General features: G+C 36.5%; 2 protein-coding genes across 4 annotated transcripts; both read right to left on the bottom strand.

The window, feature by feature from the left end:
- LOC109226265 (protein SUPPRESSOR OF K(+) TRANSPORT GROWTH DEFECT 1-like) lies at window positions 5,156–10,301 on the bottom strand. Of its 3 annotated transcripts, none has more exons than XM_019391063.1 (8): window positions 9,470–10,297; window positions 8,494–8,599; window positions 6,896–7,125; window positions 6,694–6,762; window positions 6,548–6,622; window positions 6,346–6,444; window positions 6,008–6,163; window positions 5,156–5,602 (listed from the first exon to the last, which is right to left on the bottom strand). In XM_019391063.1, exons 1-8 carry the CDS (start codon window positions 9,728–9,730, stop codon window positions 5,477–5,479), a joined length of 1,122 nt encoding a protein of 373 aa, XP_019246608.1. In that variant the 5' UTR covers window positions 9,731–10,297; the 3' UTR covers window positions 5,156–5,476. The 3 variants fall into 3 exon arrangements, with proteins under 3 accessions (XP_019246608.1, XP_019246600.1, XP_019246614.1); XM_019391055.1 differs by having other exon boundaries at window positions 6,896–7,094; window positions 9,470–10,296; XM_019391069.1 differs by lacking the exons at window positions 5,156–5,602; window positions 6,008–6,163; window positions 6,346–6,444; window positions 6,548–6,622; window positions 6,694–6,762 and having other exon boundaries at window positions 6,965–7,125; window positions 9,470–10,301.
- Window positions 14,915–16,138, bottom strand: LOC109235846. Its single transcript, XM_019402098.1, has one exon. It carries the CDS (start codon window positions 16,136–16,138, stop codon window positions 14,915–14,917), a length of 1,224 nt encoding a protein of 407 aa, XP_019257643.1.

Below are 18,026 nucleotides of genomic sequence, written 5' to 3'. Positions count from 1 at the left end.
AATCTTTGGATACAAGCATTCCTTTGCTTGTTCCAAGGTTGATATCAAACCATATCACTGCTTCAAACTTTTCTCTATCCAATTCAATAAGCTCAAAGATCTGTTTAATGAAATCTTCAAACCGAATTGACTCAGGTACTAGAAAAAGCTTTGTTTGATGATCAAGATATTTATAGTCTTCAGTCCATCTACCATTAAAAGCAACTATAATGCATATTGTTTCCATCCTGCAAGTCAAGAGAATGGGAAACTGAGGACATACGTTATAAAGCAATCCTTGTATAATTAAGAACAGGTGTACTGTAAGTGCAAGACCAAGGTAAGGACTAAGTGTCCTTAACATTTTAACTTGGAATTAAAAGTTAAGGACTGCCTGTCCTTAACTTTTGAACCAGAAATTAAAACTTAAGGACTGCCTGTCCTTAACATTTGAACATGGAATTAAAAGTTAAGGACTGCCTGTCCTTAACATTTGAACATGGAATTAAAAGTTAAGGACTGCCAGTCCTTAACATTTGAACTTGGAATTAAAACTTAAGGACTGTCTGTCCTTAACATTTGAACATGGAATTAAAAGTTAAGGACTGCCAGTCCTTAACATTTGAACTTGGAATTAAAAGTTAAGGACTGCCTGTCCTTAACTTTTGAACCAGACATTAAAACTTAAGGACTGCCAGTCCTTAACATTTGAACATGGAATTAAAACTTAAGGACTGTCAGTCCTTAACTTTTGAACCAGAAATTAAAACTTAAGGACTGCCTGTCCTTAACATTTAAACTTGGAATTAAAAGTTAAGGACTGCCTGTCCTAAACTTTTTAACCTGCAAGTCAAAACTTAAGGACTGCCTGTCCTTAACATTTAAACTTGGAATTAAAAGTTAAGGACTGCCTGTCTTAAACTTTTTAACCTGCAAGCCGAAACTTAAGGACTCATGTCCTTAACTTTTCAATCTGTAATTCAAACTTAAGGACTTCCTGTCCTTAACTTTTTCAATTTGAAACTCAAACTTCAGGACTTAGTATACAGAAGAACAGCAACAAAGTGAAGGACATTGTGTCCTTAAGTTTTTCAATTCAATTTGCAAAATGAGGACAGTAGAATCAAAGTTAAGGACACTGTGTCCTTAATTTTTGAATTCAATTTCCAAAATGAAGACACTATGTCCTTAATATTATGTGCTCAACTTTTATAGAATTATCATAGGAGGCGATGTCCTTAACTTTATCAATCCAGAAATTCAAAAAAAAAAATCAAATTCTTATCTACTATATAATCAAATCAATACAAATCGGAAAAAGTATAACTATATCGAAATAAAAATCGATAGAAACACATGAAAGTATAACTTACTGTTTATCTATGTCGATTTTTTGGATGAGAATGTTGAATTTTTGAAATTGGAAGAGAATTGCGATCACAGTGTCGATCGCCGCTTCTGCTACTGCTGCTGCTGCTTCTGGTTCTGTGGGATTAAAAGCGTAGGTATAACTTATACCAGAAGGGTATTTTCGTCCAGTCAGGTGTAAGTTTATTAAAGCAGTGGCTAAAATCTAAATACATTGAAAACACTGGCTTTAAAATAAAAGCAGCTGCTTTTAGTGGCTATTTGTGCACTTCGCCCCAAATTTGGCGGGTCACGACAACCCGGCCCGATTCAGACGCGGACGTTTAAATTTCAGTTCCAACGGTTCCAACTGTAAAGCCAGCAAAACGAGCAATGATTGTAAGGCCGTGTTTTAAAGAAATAAGGCCTCTCCTGCGTTTCAAGAGTCCATTAGACATCCATTATTGTTCTCATTCGCAGGCCATTGATTTGGCAGCAGAAACTCAAGCTGAATCAGCTGCATGTTCAGATTATCGCCACGTGCACCACCTGTTTGATGAAAATCCACAGAGAGTTTCTCTGAACAATCACTTGCTTTTTGAGTACTCCAGGAACAGTTTCAATGAAGAGGCTCTGAATCTCTTTGTGGGTATTCATCGTGCCGGACTTTTAATTGATGGGTCTAGCCTTTCTTGTATATTGAAGGTCTGTGCATGCCTTTCTGATCTAACTTTTGGTAAACAAGTGCATGCACTCTGTATAAGATCCGGATATTTTGACAATGTTAGTGTTGGGACTTCACTTGTTGACATGTACATGAAAATGGAGAACGTGGATGAAGGTCAGAGTGTGTTTGACGAAATGGAGGACAAGAATGTTGTGACTTGGACTTCTTTGCTTTCGGGTTATTCGTGCAATAAGCTGGTTGATAGAGCGTTACAAGTGTTTCATATGATGTTAGTTGGAGGAGTTAGTCCTAATGCGTTTACTTTTGCAANATTATCAGCTTCCAGATAGTGCTATCATAATAGTTGTAAAGTTCATGGATCCAACCTTTGATAGTGCATGTCAAGAGGAAGAAACAGAGACTGTGCGAACTTCAGATATCTGGGGAAGTCATGAGGTTATATTTTACGGACTGAGGAGATAGCAAAGGTTTTTATTTTGGCTGATCTTTCAAGAGCAGTCGACAGCCTGATCTGCCTTAGAGATAACAGTCAGAAGCATTCATTTGAATGGAGGGGTTTCCTCCAGCAGCTAAAAGAGCTGGTGCCTCTTGTCACTACCCCAGATTCAAAGTACGTCTGCTAGTATTCTGTTCAACGTGGTTTTTCTGGCCTTGATGCTCCTAAGGCTGTATTCTATAGAAAAGGTGATCTTGCAACAACGATGCAAAGATCAACTAGCTGCTCTTTCATTTCTACTCTTCTTTATGATTAAAGTTTTCATTGTAACCTACTGAGCATGCCAAATTCTGAAGGACCTGGAAATAATCGCGCCCAGGAAGGACCATTCAGCAACATCTTTTGACATGACTGAAACCATGGAGATCTCCCTGCTACCCATAATAACCTCTTCTAGAAGATCTATGTCCTCGACGCTGCTATTGATTAAGATACTGGCAACATGAAGCTTCGGAGTTAATTGCTAATGAGGAAGTAGCTAGAAAAGACGAGGGCAAAAAAATGGAATAGCAGTTGCCTAGCACATATGTGCTGGGATGCTGGTGCATATTCGCCAATCTTTTGATTCTGTTGACCTTTGTGCATGTATAAATCAGACTTGGAGAAGAGAGGTTGTGCATATGCACTGGCTTTTCGACTTGTATGCATCTGTGGTCAACCATGTTCTCTGGAAATTGTTAGGTTTCCTTGTTTGGTGAGGATTCTGGGGAGATCTGTAAGAGGAGGCTTGTAGTATGTCTAAATGCAATCTTGGATGAAGTTTTGAGGAGAGAACAAGGACTGACAAAGAATTCTNAAGAGCAGTCGACAGCCTGATCTGCCTTAGAGATAACAGTCAGAAGCATTCATTTGAATGGAGGGGTTTCCTCCAGCAGCTAAAAGAGCTGGTGCCTCTTGTCACTACCCCAGATTCAAAGTACGTCTGCTAGTATTCTGTTCAACGTGGTTTTTCTGGCCTTGATGCTCCTAAGGCTGTATTCTATAGAAAAGGTGATCTTGCAACAACGATGCAAAGATCAACTAGCTGCTCTTTCATTTCTACTCTTCTTTATGATTAAAGTTTTCATTGTAACCTACTGAGCATGCCAAATTCTGAAGGACCTGGAAATAATCGCGCCCAGGAAGGACCATTCAGCAACGTCTTTTGACATGACTGAAACCATGGAGATCTCCCTGCTACCCATAATAACCTCTTCTAGAAGATCTATGTCCTTGATGCTGCTATTGATTAAGATACTGGTGAGAACCTTTAAATGTGTTTATGCCTTGCTACATTACTGAAGTTTATCTAACTGATGAGTCGATTTTATATTGACGCAATGAGTTGAATTATTTTAGGTTTTCCCTGATCTTTTAAAACTTGACTAAATCCTCACTATTCTTTTGTTACTGGCAACATGAAACTTCGGAGTTAATTGCTAATGAGGAAGTAGCTAGAAAAGACGAGGGTAAAAAAATGGAATAGCAGTTGCCTAGCACATATGTGCTGGGATGCTGGTGCATATTCGCCAATCTTTTGATTCTGTTGACCTTTGTGCATGTATAAATCAGACTTGGAGAAGAGAGGTTGTGCATATGCACTGGCTTTTCGACTTGTATGCATCTGTGGTCAACCATGTTTTCTGGAAATTGTTAGGTTTCCTTGTTTGGTGAGGATTCTGGGGAGATCTGTAAGAGGAGGCTTGTAGTATGTCTAAATGCAATTTTGGATGAAGTTTTGAGGAGAGAACAAGGACTGACAAAGAATTCTTGACAAGACAAGGGTTTCAACCAGATATTCTTTTTCTTTCTACTTATTTCTTCCTAAATTCTTGATGTTCAGGAGTTCTACGATGATTTTCTTAAGTCCTATCTTGAGCTAAATTTTATTCTAGGTTATGATGGATCTTATTAGGCAGCTTGGACTGTTTTGCTACCATTGTGGTTCCTATTAATTCAGAATGAGTCGTTTACTCAGTCATGTATTTCTTCTTCTAATTGACTGACCGATTCAGAGGAACTTTCAAATAGGAATTTGGACTTGAGACTTGGAATTGAATAGAGTATGATAATATTGATGGAATGATTAGATCAACATGATTTGAGACATAAATTACACTTATAATCCACATGCATTCAAATTATGGTTGAGTCTTCATGCATAATCCTAATAACCATAGTGATAATAAGCTATTAGTTAAGAAATGTTTAAAAGAATGTGCGTCCATTTATGTTAGACCCATTTGAAGATGAAGCTTGCACCAATCATGAGCTTAAGTACACTTGTATTTTACTTAGAGCCATCCCCTTGAAAACTTCAAAGGCAAGTAGGAGGTTATGAAATGACTACAAACATGACTTCACTTAGTACTTGTGGGTGCATGGACATTGTCTGCAGCTTCAATTGACAACAAGCAAAAGTTTAAACATCGACCGAAATGTTGCAGATGAGGAACCAATTCTCACTATTTTGTTCTTTGATGGCAAGTCTTTGATGCCAGGTAACATTAGGAAATTCTTTGATGTCTCACTGTAAACAGAGCAGCAGTACCTTTTCCTTTAATATATTCTCCAACCGGTAACACTCGGAAATTCTAGTTAAACTGTCACATAAATTAAGTTGATCACAAGAAAAGAGAGGTTACCAACTTTTTTACTATACAGTGTCACCATCCAACCGGCAGGTTTGGCATTTCTGGAGAAACTACAACAGGAAAGAATGGGAGCAATTGCTGACAATTTGTGAATAAAAGTGATTGCAATTAGAATTGTAAAAGGCATTCAACCAAAGATACTTGCAATGTTCTGTCTTGACATTGATAAATACATGCAAAGCTAAAACTAACACAATTCCTAAAAGGATAAAGAATGTCAACGTCCCGTTTGAAGAGACTTTGATGAATATTGCAAATTTTTCATACAAGCAGCAGAAAATACAAATCATGGCAACTCCAGGTATAGCAGTTACCAGTGATACATCAATTTCTTCAACCTTCTTCTCCAAACTCCTTTGTGAATCTGTCATGCACTTCAAGGTCAGATTTACTAACTGTTGGTCTTTGACGTGCGAGAACCTTGTCAAAGTCTGTCTTTGTAATGGGTGGCGGGATTATCTGCAAAGGCATTAAACAGCAAGCTGTTTTAACTAGTCCATCCAGTTAGAAGGACAACTTATCCAAACCCATATCATGCTAAAATATCAGGTGATATCGGCTACCCTTTCTTTTGGGTAATCTAGCCATTCAGGACAGAAACTTAGGAAGATGTAGTTCAGTAACTGCACCATCTCTCTTGCATTTAGTTCCACATAAGTGTATGATGCGTAAACCTTATAAAAATAAACAGTAGAATCACATTTAATTACTGAATAACTTAAGGAAGTCAAGTTTCCAGGAATGTGCAACTATTAACCCCCAATATATCCAGCTAAAACCCATATATCCACAAGTTACAGTTTAGCGGCCAAGTGAAAAATTAATTATTGTAGTGATCTCAAACTATATATGTATCCAGAGTACCTGGGATGCAAGTCCTTTAGCAGCAAGCTCCTGCATAGTCGTCTGCACAGCACCCGGTTGCTTTGGTCCGCATGGCACCCAGGTACCATTAGAAGTCTGAGTAAAGAACATAGCATCTTGAGTTTTTCGTACAGGTTCAAATAGCACGTCCTTGACCTGTCCAGGAAGAGCAAGTATACATACATTAGCAGAACATAGAGGAATTGCTCCCTTGTTTTCCTTCATCGTTTAGAAGGTTGGACTGGAGTTGAAGAAAGGATCTCTTCCCAAACTACAAACTGGCAAACAACATGTTGGGCGTAACACATAAAGTCAAACTCATTAGGCTCCAGACTTACGCAAACTGAAATATCTGAACCAGAAAACCCCTCTGTCTTACGGGCCAGATCTTCAAAGTCACTCTCGCTCAAGTTATGGGGGGTATCACCTAAGTGAACCTGCAAGGTGTAACAAGAATAACCTAGAGATCTAACAAGAGAAATAGCAGTATGTATTTCCCTGAACTTCACTTCCCGAGAAAAATTACAGAACAGGATTTACTTTGAACATGTGTTGCCGTGCCTTCAGATCTGGGAGAGGAATGTAGATACGCTTATCAAATCTTCGCCGTATAGCCTGTAGAGAAAAATATCTGTCAACAAAAGACTTCTATGATATGCTACTTTATACTGCAGATCATTCTATACCTGATCTAGGGCATAGGGTGTATTTGTTGCTGCAAGAACAAGAACTTTATCATCATTGTGTCCAACACCCTGAAAATACAAATTGAATAAAGAAAAGGTGCATTTAGCCAGGAGAATTTCTCGTCCTCTCTTCTTTCTGATGGGAGAAGGGGTGGTTATGAGAGATCAAAGAATCACACCATAACCACGATATATCAATTACCTGCATCTGCACAAGGAGTTCTGTTTTAATACGTCGGGAAGCTTCACTCTCATTTCCTTCTCCTCGCTGTCCACACAGGGAATCGATTTCATCAACGAATATAATGGAAGGAGCACTTTCACGAGCCATTTGAAAAAGGTTTGAAACTAGCTTCTCACTTTCACCCATCCACTTGGATACAAGGTCTGATGATGAGACACTGCATGAAAATAGCAGTTGGCACTCGCCAACTTTCCAGTCTAAGTTCTTGAAAATGGGAAACTGAGAGAATGCTTAAAAAGAAGTGATACACGACAACATTCATGCAGGCAACTCATGTTTATATACATTCATCTAGATGTTATATGCAAGTCTAAAAGAGAAATCCATAGTGCAGTTGGAAGATTTATTACCAGCGGAAACTGCAGATATTTCAGAGTACTTGCAAGTAGGGTCATTAAATAAATCAGGCATCTTGACATTGCCAGCATATTATGGCAGCAGAGAGCATCAAATTTTCAGGGAAGTAGTCATTATACATCTTATTTTTTGCTTTCAGAAAGGCATCAAACCAATAATTTCAAATGCTATAGCATGGTTTTCCCTATACCAAAAATGCAAGGCATACATATGACCTCGGCAGGACAACTTTTTTCTTTTGGGGGGGATAGCTATTAAACCATAGCTTCTATGAAGCAAAAGCTCTAAACGTTGACCTCAACCGGAAATAACTTTGCGACAAACAAAGTTGATGGATCGTGCTCATATAACCCTACTAAAATTTGTTATTGTAAGTTTGAAACTTTTTTATTAAAGTGACTGCAATCACAACCAAGGCCTTAGCTGAAAGCTCAATTTGACTCTTCTACAACAACAACAACAACAAACCCAGTATAATCCCAAATTTTTCAATGTAAAAGTCTAGGCTTGGATGCTAAACCACATTCTGTAATTAGTAACTGAGCCCTTCACATTCATTACTACTTCAGTTCGGATTCTTTTAAATCAGGCACCAAATTATGTGAAAGCAACAATTATGAGGAGAAGAACAACAAAAATTTTGAGAAACAAAGGCCATAAAAACTATACAGGAAATAAAAGAATAACAAACAAATCAGCAATCAGTTGCATCTTCACCCCCGACTTCGAGGGTGTTTGGATTGACTTATAAAAAGTAGCTTTTAAGTTAAAAGCCAAAAGCCATAAGTTGGTAATACCCAACTTTTGGCTTTTGGCTTATTTTTGTACTTTTTATGCCTAAAAGTAAGTGTTTTTAAGCACTTTTTATCATTGCCAAACACCACACAAACTAAAAAAATGCTTAAAAGCCAATAAGCACTTAAAATAAGCCAATCCAAACACCTTCTTCTTCTACGTGTTGGTATTCCATAATTTTTCCTTTATCATCTTAAGGCTTGCTAAGCAGATTCCCATTTTGCTCAAGTTCTTTTCTACTAATGAGGATATGATGCACAAAATTTGCAATATAGAAAACAGCCCTTGGTTTTTTCCTAAAACAAATTGCAGTGAATCGGGAAATTATCTGAAGTTGATAGCTCCAAGTGCAGCAAAATGGACGAACATTATAAACAAAAACAATTGTGTAGGAAGACAAATACCTAAAAAATGTGGATTCTGCTTCAGTAGCAACAGCTTTGGCCAAGTAAGACTTTCCTGTCCCGGGAGGACCATATAGAAGAAAAGCTCTCCATGGCCGCCTCTTGCCTGAAGGGACATGAGAAAGAGAAAACAACACTCAAATTGTGATGATTAGGTGATGCTCCCGTAGAAAAACTACTCAACCATCTCTAATGTACCACAAAAAGAAACGAACATAATTACTCACAATTTCTCTGCCTTAATGATTTTTATCCCACCATTACTTTTTTGGATGAGCTGGAAGGAGCTGTAACATGAATCCTCGCAGCAACTATAAAGAGAAACTTTAAAATATGGGATTCGCAGTTCATCTCTCGTACTCCAAGCTATTACACGGTCATATTGATGATACTTATCAAGCTTCCATGTCCAAAGTTTTTAGAGAGGAGAGCAAACAACCCATCCACAAATCACCAAAAATCCACAGATTAAACTGGCACTTTGTGATCCTCAAATTGAAAGGGGTTAAAATGTACAATAGGTAAACACCAAACTTACTTCTTCCATTGGTAGTTAACGACTAGGAACTATTGGAACCCATTTAACCCCAACATAAGTTAAAATCTTTCTAGAATCTAGACTACTCTTCCCAAGATCTCAAGAGTATCCTATCCAATCATTGAATGTATACCAATAAGGGGTAAAGGAAAAACAATAGCAGCATAAAATACAGCATAACTAGTACAATGTTTGGTTTGCAATACAACACTCTGTATAACTACCTGTAATTTTCACCGCATAATAAGTACTATATTCCGTCTATATAACCAGTCCGTGAATCAAACCACGCCTAACAGCTTAAAGCTACCACAAAATAATAAACCTCTCAAAGCTACATCAGAATCACAACAAAACCATAAATCAAAGCAATAATCTACACTAACAAAATGCAGGCAACAACACAAACAAATCCAACAAACACACACACACACACACCTGTGAAGAACTGAGGGAACTTGACAGGCAAAATAACAGCTTCCTGCAAAGCCTGTTTAGCACTTTCCAATCCAGCAACATCGTTCCACTTAACATTAGGCTTCTCCCTAACAATCGCCGAATTAAGCCCAGCTCTAAGCTTATCTTTCTCAGGATCCTCCCCACCACCATCTTCACCACCATCTTTGGGCCTAGTCTTGGGCTTAGCAACCACAGCTCCATCACCTCCATTTGAACCAGGCCCACTTCCACCACCTTCATCTAATACGGCCCGAATCTCCTCGGCCCGGCGCAAGTACTCTGTAAACTTCTGAGTTATTGCCTCCTTAATCTTAGGGTTTTTCTCGTACTTCAAATGAGTCTTAAAGTACTCTAAAGCATTCATATATAAAGGAAATGCCTTTGCACAGTTCCCTGCATTGTCTTCTTGTACTGCTTGCCTCACGTACTCTATTGCTTGCTCTTTAAAATTGCTATACATCTTCAATCATACAGAAAACCAGAATATTTTTCCAAGAAAGTTTATGGGTTTTGATCAGAACTCAAAAGGGTGTCTGGAAAAAAATGATTTTGAATTTGGAACCCTAAAAGTTGGGATCTCTTTTTGATTTGATCAGAGCTGGGAACAGTGTTTTGAGTAATTGATCTTTTTGTAATTTTTTAGCCTTTTTTTTTTTTGTGTGTTTAAAGAAGGATTAGAGATAGAAGGTAACAGGAAAATAGATTATAGAAGAAGAAAACATTTTTGAAAGCATCCAAAATTTCAGAGTTTGAACGTTGAATTATAGCAGAGTGGGTTGGGTTCAGGTTCGGGTTCTGGGAAAAGTTTGTGGGAGACACACGTGCGTGTTCAGGAAACAATAAATTTATGAAAGAATTACGGATATAATTACTTGGCCCAGCAGCCCAACTAAAAATGGCCTAGGTTTGAAGTCTTTACCCGATATGGCTCATGTTGCATATAATTTGAAAGAAACTTTTTATTCTTTAGCCCATTATTAAAGATATACTTCTAGGAATTTTTTCTTTTCTTCTTTCTTCTTTCTCAGCATACTCAATCTCTCTTCACTCGCCTCTCCTTCCTTCTCTCTAAAAATTATAGGATTTTTTTCTATACACTCGTGATAATTGCTTTTGAGCACTCAAGTGAAGAAACAAAAACAAATACTGTAACATTTCAGTAATTTTTGTGCTCTATACAGATGTGCACAATGACTCTTTAATCCTCGCATTCTATGTCAATTCGATTTCGATTTTTGAGTTAATTGACAAAAGGAGGTTAAGGAACCGCAATAAGATTTGGCATATCAGTCCAAAAACTATCAGATCTGGCCTAAAACTATCAGATCTGGCCTAAAACTATCAGATCTTGCCTAAAAGAGCATCTCCGGCAACCTCGTCTCATATTTTCTTATTTCTCTTAGTTTTTGTTTCATCTTTTGCAACTGGTGAAGCCCAAATTTGAAGCCAAAAACTCGCCGGAAAAATTCAACACCAGCAATCACCGAAATCTGTAATGTGGTGATGGACAGAAGGTGTTTTCTAGTGTAAATTTGTATAGGTAGTGTTTATACACACTTATACAATATTGTATAAATATGTATAAGTGTGTATATCTGCGTACAATGTTGTATAAATTATCTATATTTTTAATGTATAAGTGTATATATACGTTATACGTGTATAATAGGCATCCATGGATGTTTGACACTTTCTTTTTTTTTTTCTTCTTTGTCTTATTTTTTTGATATACATTATTAGGTATTGTATATACAAGTTTATACAAAGTTATACATCATTATACATGTAATGCACATGTGCAGTTAAATCTAAATTAAAATTTTATATGTTTAATCTATGTACAAATCGACTTTTTTTGTTGATTTATTTGCCAAATCATGAACATGCAATAATTTTTTCAATTTTTATTTTTTATTTATGCTATTTGGAACTTGGAAAAGAAGAAAATTTAAGGTTTTCAAGTTGCATTATATATGAATTTGAATTTTTTGTAGCTGGAATAGGAATATATACAAACTTGGGGAAGAAGAATAAAAAATCACAAAATTTTTGTGCTTGAAGATCTGCAGAATAAAAAAAAAAGAAAAAAATGCTTATTTTTCGAACTTTGGCTTATTGTTAATGGGCTACAGATTTGCAAGGTTGTAACTGGGTTATTCTGATGCAATGTATATGGGTGGACTGTATTTTTGTGTAATTCTTCCTAAATTTATTGGAAAAGTATCGGATTTGGTACAAAAATACCCTCCGTCCACCTACTTAAATAAAAATGTCCCTGCCGTTTTCTTTTTTGCTCAAGTTTGCCCTTAATGGTGCTCTGAAAATAAAATAATTGAATATTTATTTATAACGTGGCGTAAAATGATTGGCCCAAAATTAAGCCCTTCCCTTTTTTTAAAAAAAAAATCCACCCATAGGATTTTGACCCAACCCGCCTAAGAAAGGGCTAAACAGTTAAACCTGCCTTGCCCTATTCTTGTCTCCCTTTCTCCCAAGAAGGTGAACATGAAGTGATGCAATAAATTTTACTTTAGTTTTGATCCAAAATAACTCTTTTACTTTAATTTTGCGGACTTATACAACAAATTGTTCAAAAAATAAGTGATGTGTTATGTCCCTAGCCTTAATTGTGGTTGTTAATTGAAGAAGATTTTTCTATGTAAGAAAGCTTCAATGAGAGTCAATAATTCAATGCACCGAGTCTTTATAATGTCTTATATGTGATGATTGTTTTGCCGGTATGAGCTATCTGTATGACTGGAACTATCCATAATGGAGATTTTTTAACCATTGAAGAGGATAATCCATTGTTCTTCTTTGCCGATTCTGCTTTTCTCTGATTCTAATGATTCAATGTATGTAATTGTGTGTGTCAGTGATAAAACGGGAGAGCCCAAAACAAGCAAAATTGAAAGAAAAATACAAAATAGGAAGTTTGGCGGGTAATATCGCCGAAGCCGAAGGTGGCAGCTAAAATTTAAGCAGAAGACGAGTTTTTTTTAAAAAAAAAAATTGAGGCGGGTCAGTAATAGGGCAGATGGGTTTGTATATCTAAGATGGGGTTTAAGTTATCCAACCCATTTTTTAGTGGATAATATGGGTGGTTAACTGTTTTCTTTTAACCATTTTGCCACCCCTATTTGAAACCATCTTCGTATTTTTTACTCAGTAAATATCAAAATTTAAAAAATTATAGAAGTACGTACATAGTTAGAAAAGGCTTTCGACTTTTGAGGTTCTTTAGTTTGAGAATTTACTATGGGTTAACTTTTAAATATTTTAAGTGTAAAAAACGATTTACTAAGTAATTTTAGCTCGAATTTGAAGAAATTCTCAATATTGGGACTTATGCCTAAGTAAACTCCCGAGAGATTGGGACTTACGCTGCATGATACTTGCGCCTTGCTAGTATGCCTTAGCGCACCCGCCCCAATGTTTCGCCCAGAAAATGCCTTTTAAATATTGCTCAAAACTTTATTTTTCTTCTTTAAAATTTTTAGTATAACTTCAAATACTGAATATATGTAAATCTATTTTACTGAAGGGGAACCTTGGAATGTTAACATCTGAAATCGAGGTCAATTGTGAAATTTTGTGAAAGGAAACCCTAACTCTTAGATTAAGTATGAAGAACAGTACAGAGAAAATTATCTGATCAATTTTATTGATGCAATGTAAAATAAATCCACCCATATGAAGTGAAGGTCCTAACTACATATACAAAATATATATTTACATATGGGTCGGATCAGACCATAAACAAAAGAACCATCAACTAAGCCCAAATGTTACACAACTAGACATTGCACTATTAGACTGATTGGGTCGTGCTCTGTTACTAGGCTGGCCCAAACTAACTTGAGGTCCAGGAGTATGATGTGGTCTCTATGACCTCCTTAGAGGAGGATTAGAATCAGAAAAAGATGAAGAAGGGAAAGATGTTGAAGAGGGGGTAGGAGAAACAAATGTAGAGGAAGGAGTAGGATCAGGAGAAACTACAGGAGGAGGAGAAGCTGGGGAAGTAGAGAAAGAAGGGGGAAATAAATGAGAAGAAGATGATGATGATGAAATAGAGAATGGAAAGACATACTCATGAAAACCTACATCTCTAGAATGAAAGATGACTAAGGAAGAAAGTTTCAGCAGTTTGTAGGCTTTCTTTCCAGGACTACAACCAAGAAAAACAGAAAAGATAGTTCTGGATTTAAATTTGTCTCTATAAGGCTTTGGCACAGCAGCAAAAGCTAAGCATCCAAATGTTCTGAGATGAGTGAAAGAAAGAGAAGTAACATACAATATCTGAAAAGCTGACTTATTTTGTAGCAATGGGGAAGGAAATCTGTTTATTAGATATGTAGCAGTCAAAACACATTCACCCCAATACTTGACAGGCAATTTATTGGAAAAGAAGAGTCATTGCAGTTTCTAATAAATGCTTATGATTCCTTTACACCATTTTGCTGAGGTATATGTGGACAAAAAGTTTGGTGGAGGATCCCTTGAGCAGAAAAGAAAGAAATCCCCTCAGAACTAGAACCCAATTCAAAAGCATTGTAAGACCTAATGACTTTAACAAGACAACCAAATTGGGTTTGAATCATAAAGTCAAAAGATTTAAGTAGTGAGCATTTGCTTTAGATGATAACAAATGAGTCCATGTTGCCCTGGTAAAATCATACCACAAAGGTAATGAAATATTTATATCCATTATAGGTTTGAGTGTGATAGGGTCTCCAAAGATCAACATGAACTAGCTGAAAAGGAGTAGAAGAATTAATGGTGCTTTCAGGAAATGGTAGTCTTTGTTGTCTAGCCATGGGACAAATAGGGCACAAGAAGAACTGTTTCTTAGGTAGTTTATCAGATAGAAAAGGGATATTTTTCATTTTAGAAAAAGGTACATGACCCAACCTCAAATGCCAAATATGATCAAGAGACAATGTAGACGGTAAAGTATGAACAGTATTATCATGTGATGAAATAGACTCAAAATTAAAATCAGAATTGCTCTTATTAGAATCATCAAGGATGCAATTATGGTATTTACAAATGCATAATCACATGAATCAATGGAAGAAAGAGTATCTGAATGCAGAAGGTACAACCCTTTCTGAAGTCTACTAAGAACCAGTGGCTTCTTCAAAAAAGAGACCTGCAACAAGATACAAGAAGTAGGTGTGAAAAGTGCATAGCTAGTTAGGTGTAATAGCAATTCAGACAAAGAAATCAGATTATAATGAAAAGAAGGAACAAAAAGTACAATAGGAAGAGAAATATTAGAGGATAAAGAAAGTGTTCCAGTACAGGTTACTTTAACCTTGTACCATTGGGAAGAGTTACAAGATAAGGAAAAGTTAGAGGTTTGATATCTCTAAGAAGTGATTTATAAGGTGTCATATGATTAGTAGCACCAGAGTCTATAATTCAAACACCACTCTCTATACTAGAGACATTGCAAGCAACAATACCATCAGAACTAGTAGTAGTAGAGTTTATCATACCTGCAAAATTAGCAGACCCTGTAGCAAAGTCTTGAGCAGCAGAGGAGATCTTAAATTGTTGGATAAAAGAAATGAGTTGGTCATATTGTTCCTTAGTCAACATATAGCCTCCAACATCAGTCTGAGGCACTTTAGAACCATCCGTTCCAGAATTCTCAAAATGCACTGCCACTTGAGAGTCGCAAACTTGAGCACATGCAACATTTTTCTTTAGTCTGATTCTGGAACCAGGTGGATAGCCATGTAGTTTATAGCACTTCTCAATGGAATGACCAGGCTTTTTATAATACTTGCAAATCAGGTTAGAATTAAATTTCCTAGAAGGATCAAAATTGACTCTCTGACTGTATGGTTTTTGAACTCCAGTAGAAATTGGTTTCTGAACTGCAGTACTGAATGATGCAGACTCTGAACTGAAAGAGGGAACTGAAGTTTTAGCATCTGTCTGACTCTCATCTTCAATCAGAATTGCATATACAGTATCTATATCTGGAAGAGGCTTCATCATCAAAATATTTCTTCTCACATTAGAGTAGTTCTCATTTAAATCCATTAGAAATTGGTGGACTTTTTGGTCTTCTTCTATCTTCTGAAAGGCTTCCTTGCACCCACATACACAAGGAGGATATGATATAGAGAATGCTAGCTCATCCCAGAGTTTCTTAATCCTATTGAAATAAGATGCTATGTTGGAAGATCCTTGAGAGATGGAAGAGATTTCTTTGCGTATCTGGAACACTTTACTCCCATTTGGCTTTCCATAACGCTGCTCTATTTCCTTCCATAATTTTTCAGCTGATTCTGTGTACATAACACTCTCTCTAATTTCCATGTCCAAACTATCTAGAAACCAAGCAGTAACCGTATCATTACATCTACACCAAGGCTCATACAAAGGAGAATCTGCACTAGGTTTAGGAATCATTCCATTAATCAATCCTAGCTTGTTCTTACACGAGAGACGTATCAGCATTCCTCTACGCCAACTCCCATAACCCAAACCATTGAATGTAGTAGAAACAATAACAGTTCCAGGAGAATAGTATGGATACAAATATAGTAGGTGCGAAGGTTCCACAGTAGAAACAGTGGACACAGATGATGTACATGATACACCTATATTCGAAATATCGCTAGTAGTACTCATCGTAATTGTTGAAATATTAGGGTTTCAGAAAATGTTGAAAGCTAGTAACAATTAATCACAATCAATGAGGTAGAGAGGAATTAACAAAACCAAAATTCCTCATTATAACAGAAAAGGAAGAGATCCAAGCTAAATTCACCGTGAAAAACAAAAATGGACGAACCGTAGTGCTGTAATCTATCGAGCTCTGGGCTCTGATACTATGTTAACATTTGAAATCGAGATCAATTGTGGAAATTTGTGAAAGGAAACCCTAACTCTTTGATAAAGTATGAAGAACAGTAGAGAGAAAATTATCTGATCAATTTTACTGATGCAATGTAAAATAAATTCCACCCATATGAAGTGAAGGTCCTAACTACATATACAAAATATATATTTACATCTGGGTCGGGTCGGACCATAAATAAAAGAACCATCAACTAAGCCAGACGTTACACAACTAGACATTACACTATTAGACTGATTGGGCCGTTCTCTGTTACTAGGCTGGCCCAAACTAACTTGAGGTCCAACACGGAACAATGGTAAAGTTGTCTTCGTGTGACCTAGCTTCGAGCCGTAGAATCAGCCACTGATTCAGGGTAGGCTGTCTACATCACACCTATTGAGGTGCGGCCCTTCCCCAACCCTGCGTGAACACAAGATGCTTCGTACACCAGGCTGCTTTTTTATTTTTATTTTTTATTTAGATCTATTTTGTTATTGCTAGGATTGAAATTTTACAACTAGTCAATTTTGTGTAAAATATTTTATCAATTTTTATGTCATTCTTACATATACAAACGTCAAGATATTTTTTTGACAAATTTCTTTATAATTATTCAAAAATCAAAAGTTACAATCTCTATTATTAATGTATTTTTAAGCGATATCATAGTTCAAATTCTCCATAATCTTTGTCATCAGACCCATCCTTTGCAATTTTCGCCGATGGAACTCCATTTTTGGAGCTTCAAAATCAAACACCTGTTCTGCACTGCCAATTCGCCCTTTCCAGATTGCACTCCATCTATTTGTGATTTTAGGTAAATCATTAACTAATATATTCATATTGTTTATTATATTGATTGTAGGACAATATATCTGAAAATTTGCCAGTTTATTGAATGCTCTGTGACACCGATTTTATTGTTTTGAGTTAGTAATTGGAGAGGAATGAGGAAGTTTTGTAGCAAAACTGGGATTCTTCTCCATGTTTACAAGAGTTTCCCTTTCTGGTACTTGAGTCTACTGCTTTGGATTTAAACAGTCCCCTCTATTGTCTGAAGATCATCAATCCCTGATATCTTGTAGAATTCTTTGTGGTTAAATAGAAGATAGTTTCTTCAATTCACAGACCTCATTTGAAGTGAAAGATTTTTATGATGAATGAATTACTCATTATACTCATACCTCGACTAACCAACAACCTCAACCTCAGAACAGTAAAAAGTACGATGTAAAAGAGAAATATGAAGGCTGGAAATTTTAGTTTAAGCAAGTATACTTTGAGAGAGACCAAATCAAAGATAGAGAACTTGTTTTTAAATTGATATTTCCTTTTATTCCTGCTAACCATGTACGTAGCTCTTAATCTTGAAGACATTTTGTAAGTTAAAAAACTGAATGTAGGTTACAAAAGATATATTGTTATTGTTTTACTTATCAAAAGATAAATGAATTAAATAGTTGGTTTTAGGAGAATTGGTAGCTGTTTGATTTTCTGAATTACTTCTTAAAGCTTAGGAATATTATTTGCAAAAGCTACAAATATCTGTGAGCCACCACGTCAATGTCGTCGTCTTCTTCCTATTCCTCCTTTTCCTCCTCCTCCTCCTCCTCTTCTTCGGGTGGATTTCGACCCCACAATAATCGTCATAATGTTGAATTTGGCGCATCTTGTTAA

The sequence above is a fragment of the Nicotiana attenuata genome, chromosome 1, assembly GCF_001879085.1.
Source record: "Nicotiana attenuata strain UT chromosome 1, NIATTr2, whole genome shotgun sequence".
Lineage (NCBI taxonomy): Eukaryota > Viridiplantae > Streptophyta > Magnoliopsida > Solanales > Solanaceae > Nicotiana > Nicotiana attenuata.
The sequence above is the reverse complement of the archived record's forward strand: the minus strand, read 5'-3'. Positions and strand labels throughout refer to the sequence as shown.

Bases quoted from the DNA above. Each gene is read 5' to 3' on its own strand.
- LOC109226265 (XM_019391055.1), bottom strand. From the start codon at position 9,950: ATGTATAGCAATTTTAAAGAGCAAGCAATAGAGTACGTGAGGCAAGCA. The intron at 6,763-6,895 runs GTAATTGATATA...TTGTATTTTCAG, and splicing joins AACTCCTTGTGCAGATGCAG to GGTGTTGGACACAATGATGA. The intron at 6,445-6,547 runs GTAAATCCTGTT...TACACCTTGCAG, and splicing joins CACGGCAACACATGTTCAAA to GTTCACTTAGGTGATACCCC.
- LOC109235846 (XM_019402098.1), bottom strand. From the start codon at position 16,138: ATGAGTACTACTAGCGATATTTCGAATATAGGTGTATCATGTACATCA.